General features: G+C 19.3%; 1 protein-coding gene across 1 annotated transcript in view; it reads right to left on the bottom strand. All coding sequences in view use genetic code 6, as the record gives it.

The window, feature by feature from the left end:
- The window catches only part of TTHERM_000741704 (hypothetical protein), a gene marked incomplete at both ends in the record, with an annotated part of 21,770 nt that overhangs the window by 14,660 nt on the left and 1,969 nt on the right, over positions 1 to 5,141 (bottom strand). Inside the window, 12 exons of the mRNA XM_012797008.1 lie at positions 1,399 to 1,488; positions 1,710 to 1,799; positions 2,040 to 2,129; positions 2,375 to 2,464; positions 2,697 to 2,786; positions 2,997 to 3,086; positions 3,345 to 3,434; positions 3,670 to 3,759; positions 3,993 to 4,082; positions 4,319 to 4,417; positions 4,674 to 4,763; positions 5,015 to 5,104. Of these exons, the coding sequence (XP_012652462.1) occupies positions 1,399 to 1,488; positions 1,710 to 1,799; positions 2,040 to 2,129; positions 2,375 to 2,464; positions 2,697 to 2,786; positions 2,997 to 3,086; positions 3,345 to 3,434; positions 3,670 to 3,759; positions 3,993 to 4,082; positions 4,319 to 4,417; positions 4,674 to 4,763; positions 5,015 to 5,104 (1,089 nt within the window). The remainder of the gene's footprint in view (positions 1 to 1,398; positions 1,489 to 1,709; positions 1,800 to 2,039; positions 2,130 to 2,374; positions 2,465 to 2,696; positions 2,787 to 2,996; positions 3,087 to 3,344; positions 3,435 to 3,669; positions 3,760 to 3,992; positions 4,083 to 4,318; positions 4,418 to 4,673; positions 4,764 to 5,014; positions 5,105 to 5,141) is intronic.

Here is a 5,141-nt window from a genome sequence, read left to right as displayed (position 1 = left end):
TTTTTTTTTCAAAAATATCGAAAAGCAATTTATGGAATTTAATTAATTAATTAATCATAAATGGATAAAAACAATAAATAAAATTTAATAATTAATTATCAAATAAATATTAATTTATAAATTTGGAAGAGATATCACAAAAATATTTATTTAACATTCATTATTTAATCTTAATATTTGCATTTAAAACATATATATATATATATATATATTGCTAATCAAGGAATTAAAATATGATGAACTGGATATATATCATTATTTTTTAATTCCTAGATTTTCTTTCAAAATAATAAAAATTTTAAACAATATTATAAAAACTATTGCAAAAAAATATTATCAATGAAATTCTTAAATTAATAAAAATACATATTTGTTAATTTAACTTTGAATTAATAAAAAAGTTTTTCTTTTATGTTTTTAAAGAAGAATTTAATACTTTTTTAAATAATTTAAATTGTAAAATAATTTATTTTTTTATTTATAAAAATAATCTATTTAATTCAAGTATTATATAATGTAGAATGAATTCAAAAAGTTGAATTTTTAAAATTTTAAAACTTTAAAAACTTTTATAAAAGGAATAAGAAAATTTGATTTCTCTTTGAGGTTTTAAATCATGGTATCTAATTAATCAAGATAAATAAAAAATAGATAGAAATCTGATTGAAGGAAAGTATTTAAGATTAAAATATAACTGAAAAAAAAGCTTGGCATTTATATAATTAATTTTAAAAGATATAATATATCACTAAAAGTTTCAAATGATTTGATCATTTTTGGAGAAATCTGAGAGTTGGCTTAAGAGCAATTAATTAATTAATTTATTTATTTAAGTAAATTTAATTTTTAAATTTTTTATTTTTAATAAATTCTTTATTGACTTACAAAAATATAATACTTATAAATATAAAAACAATAATAAAAGCTATCTATCTATCTATCTATCTATCTATCTATCTATCTATTTATTTATTTATTTATCTATTTATTTTAAGTTAAAAAAATTTTTCCAATAAATTAAAAAAAAAAATATTCAATTATTCAAACATTTAATATTTGTTCATCCTATTTTAGCCACTTGATTATCATCAGAATTTACAGACAACTAATCTTTTTGATTTATGGCACTTGTTTATTAAATTGAATACTTATGATTCATTCAATTAGGTATCACTTTTATAATAAATTTGCGTAAATTTTAAATAAATATCAAATAGAATAAACTATTAAATTAAAAATTATTTCTTAAATTAATTAATAAAATCACATTACTGGAATCAAAATGATAAAAAAATTAATCAAATGAAAGCTATCAAATAAATTCAAACAACTTTTTTGTTTTATAATCATTTTTATAGTTAAAAATATCAATATCCAAAACAAATAAACTGTTTTTACCTTAAATCAAGTGTCAAATTTTAGAGATTAATGCAATTTGCTAAACCAGAACCTAAGCCTGATGCACCAATTGCACCAATTCTATTGCCACTTTTTAAAAATTGAAGAAAAAAAATATAATTAAAGAGTTAATTAGAAGGAAAAATATGAAATAACAAAAGTAAAAATTAAAAATAAAAAGATTAATTAAATTAACTAAGAAAGAACAAAAAAAAAGCAAGCAAAAGAAAAAAGAAAAAAGAACTTTATAGTTTTAAATTAGTTTTTATAATTTAAAATATCACAATCAAAAATAAATAAAATGTTTTTACCCAATGCTAAGTGTCAAATTTGAGAGACTAACGCAATTTGCTAATCCAGAACCTAAGCCTGTTGCACCCATTGCACCAATTTAATTATCACTTTTTAAATGTTTAAGAAAAAATAAATAATTATAGAGTTAATTAGAACGGAAAAATGAAAAAAAAGTATATTAAATAATAAGATTAATCAATAATAAATGCAAAGAGTGAAAATGAGTTAAATTAAAAAGAAAGAACAAAAAAAAGCAAGCAAAATAAAAAGAAAAAAGAATTTTATTATTATAAATTAGTTTTTATAATTAAAAATATCACAATCCAAAATAAATAAACAGTTATTACTAAAGTTTAAGATTCAAACTTGAGAGATTAATGCAATTCGCTAATCCAGAACATAAGCCTGATATCCCTTCTTCACCAATTGTATTTAACCTTTTTAAATTTTGAAGAAAAAATACATAATTAAAAAGTAAATAAAAAGGAAAAAATATGAAATATTAAGATAGATTAATTAATAATAAAAAAAAAAGTTGAAAATATAATAATGAGTTAAATTAGCAAAGAAAAAACAAAAAAAGCGAGCACAATAAAAAGAAAAAGAAAAATGAGCTTTATTGTTTTAAATTAGTTTTTATAATTAAAAATATCACAATCAAAAATTAATAAATTGTTTTTACTCAAGATGAAGTGTCAAATTTGAGAGATTAATGCAATTTCCTAAACCAGAACCTAAGCCTGATGCACCAATTGCACCAATAGTACTGTTACTTTTTAAATATTGAAGAAAAAATATATTTTTAAATACTTAATTAGAAGGAAAAAATGAAATAATAAGATAGATTAATTAATAATAAGAGGAAAAAGTTGAGAGTTTAATTAATAAAGAAAGAACAAAAAAAGGCGAGCATAATAAAAAGAAAAAGAAAAAAGTGCTTAATTGTTTTTAATTAGTTTTAAAAATTAAAAATATCACAATCAAAAATAAATAAACTTTTTTACCAAAGATCAAGTGTCAAATTTGAGAGATTAATGCAATTTACTAAACTAGAACCTAAACATGATGCACCTTCATCGCGAATTTAATTGTAACTTTTAAAATATTGAAGAAAAAATTTGAAATAATGAGATTGATTAATAATAAAAGCAAAAGTTAAAAAAAAAATGATGAGTTAAGTTAACAAAGAAAGAAACAAAAAAAAGTAGGCACAAAAAAAAGAAAAAGAAAAATATCTTTATTGTGTTTTAATTAGTTTTTATAATTAAAAATACCACAATGCAAAATAAATAAACTGTTTTTACCTAAGTCTAAGTGTCAAATTCGAGAGATTAATGCAATTTCCTAAACCAAAACCTAAGCCTGAAGGACCCATTACACCAATTTTATTTTCACTTTTTAAATATTGAAGAAAAAATATATCATTAAATAACTAATGAGAAGGAAAAAATGAAGAAAAAATATAAAATAATAAGATTAATTAATAGTAAAAGGAAAAGTTGAAAATAAAATGATGAGTTAAGTTAACAAAAAAAAAGAAGAAAAAAAGCAAGCGCAATAAAAAGAAAAAGAAAAAAGAGCTTCATTGTTTTAAATTAGTTATTAATTATTATTTAAAATATCACAATCTAAAATAAATAAACTGTTTTTACATAAGGCTAAGTGTAAAATTTGAGAGATTAATGCACTTTGCTAATCCAGAACCTAAGCCTGATGCACCTTCATCACCAATTTAATTACCACTTTTTAAATATTGAAGAAAAAATTTATAATTAAATAGTAAATTAGAAGGAAAAAATATGAAATAATAAGATAGATTAATTAATAATAAATTAAAATGAGGAGTTAAATAAACAAATAAATACAAAAAAAAGCAAACACAATAAAAAGAAAAAGAAATAAGAGCTTTATTATTTCAAATTAATTTTTATAATTAAAAATAAAACAATCCAAAATAAATAAATAAACTGTTTTTACTCAAGATAAAGTGTCAAATTTGAGAGATTAGTGCAATTTGCTAAACCAGAACCTAAGCCTGATGCACCCTTTGCACCAATTTAATTGTCACTTTTTAAATATTGAAGAAAAATATATAATTAATTTGTTAATTTGAAGGAAAAAATGAAGAGAAATATGAAATAATAAGATAGATTAATTAAAAAAAAAAAGTTAAAATTAAAATGATGGGAGGAACAAAAAAAAGCAAGCCTGATAAAAAGAAAAAGAAAAAAGAGCTTCTTATTTTTAATTAGTTATTGTAATTAAAAATAAAACAATCAAAATAAATAAACTGTTTTTACCGAAGATCAAGTGTCAAATTTGAGAGATTAATACATTTTGCTAATCCAAAACCTAAGCCTGATGCGCCTTTAACACCAATTTTATTCAACCTTTTTAAATATTGAAGAAGAAATTTATAATTAAATAGTTAATTACAAGAAAAAAATATGAAAAAATAAGTAGATTAATTAATAATAAAATAAAAAGTTGAAAATAAAATTATAAGTTAAATTAACAAAGAAAAAACAAAAAAAAGCATGCACAATAAAAAGAAAAATAAAAAAGAGCTTCTTTGTTTTTAATTAGTTTTTATAACTAAAGATATCAAAATCCAAATTAAATAAACTGTTTTTGCCTAATTTTAAGTGTCAAATTTGAGAGATTTATGCAATTTCCTAATCCAGAACCTAAGCCTGATGCACCTTCATTGTCAATTTAATTATTTCTTTTTATTTATGAAGAAAAAATTTATAATTAAACAGTAAATTAAAAGGAAAAAATGAAGAAATAATATGAAATAATAAGAATAATTAATAATAAAAGGAAAAGTTGAAAATAAAATAATGAGTTAATAAATTAACAAAAAGAGAACAAAAAAAAGCAAGCATAATAAAAAGAAAATTAAAAAAAGAGATTTATTTTTTTAAATTAGTTTTTATAATTAAAAATATCACAATCAAAAATAAATAAACTGTTTTTACTAAAAATTAAGTGTCAAATTTGAGAGATTAATGCACTTTGCTAAAGCAGAGCCTAATCCCGATGCACCCATTTCACCAATTTTATTTAATCTTTTTAAATGTTGAAGAAAAAATATATAATTAAATAATTAATTAGAAGGAAAAAATGCAGAAAAAATATGATAATAAGATTAATTAATATTAAAAGCAAAAGTTGAAAATAAAATTATGAGTAAAATTAACAAAGAAAGAACAAAAAAAAAGCAAGCACAGTAAAATGAAAAAGAAAAAAGAGCTTTATTGTTTTTAATTCGTTTTTATAAAAAAAATATCTCAATCAATAATAAATAAACTGTTTTTACTCAAGATAAAGTGTCAAATTTGAGAGATTAATGCAATTTGATAAAGCGGAACCTAAGCCTGATGCACCTTCATTACAAATTTAATTGCCACTTTTTAAATATTGAAGAGAAAATATATATTTAAATA

The sequence above is a fragment of the Tetrahymena thermophila genome (genome assembly GCF_000189635.1).
Source record: "Tetrahymena thermophila SB210 genomic scaffold scf_8254674, whole genome shotgun sequence".
NCBI classification, from domain to species: Eukaryota; Ciliophora; class Oligohymenophorea; order Hymenostomatida; family Tetrahymenidae; genus Tetrahymena; species Tetrahymena thermophila.
This window is presented reverse-complemented; position numbering and strand designations above follow the sequence as displayed.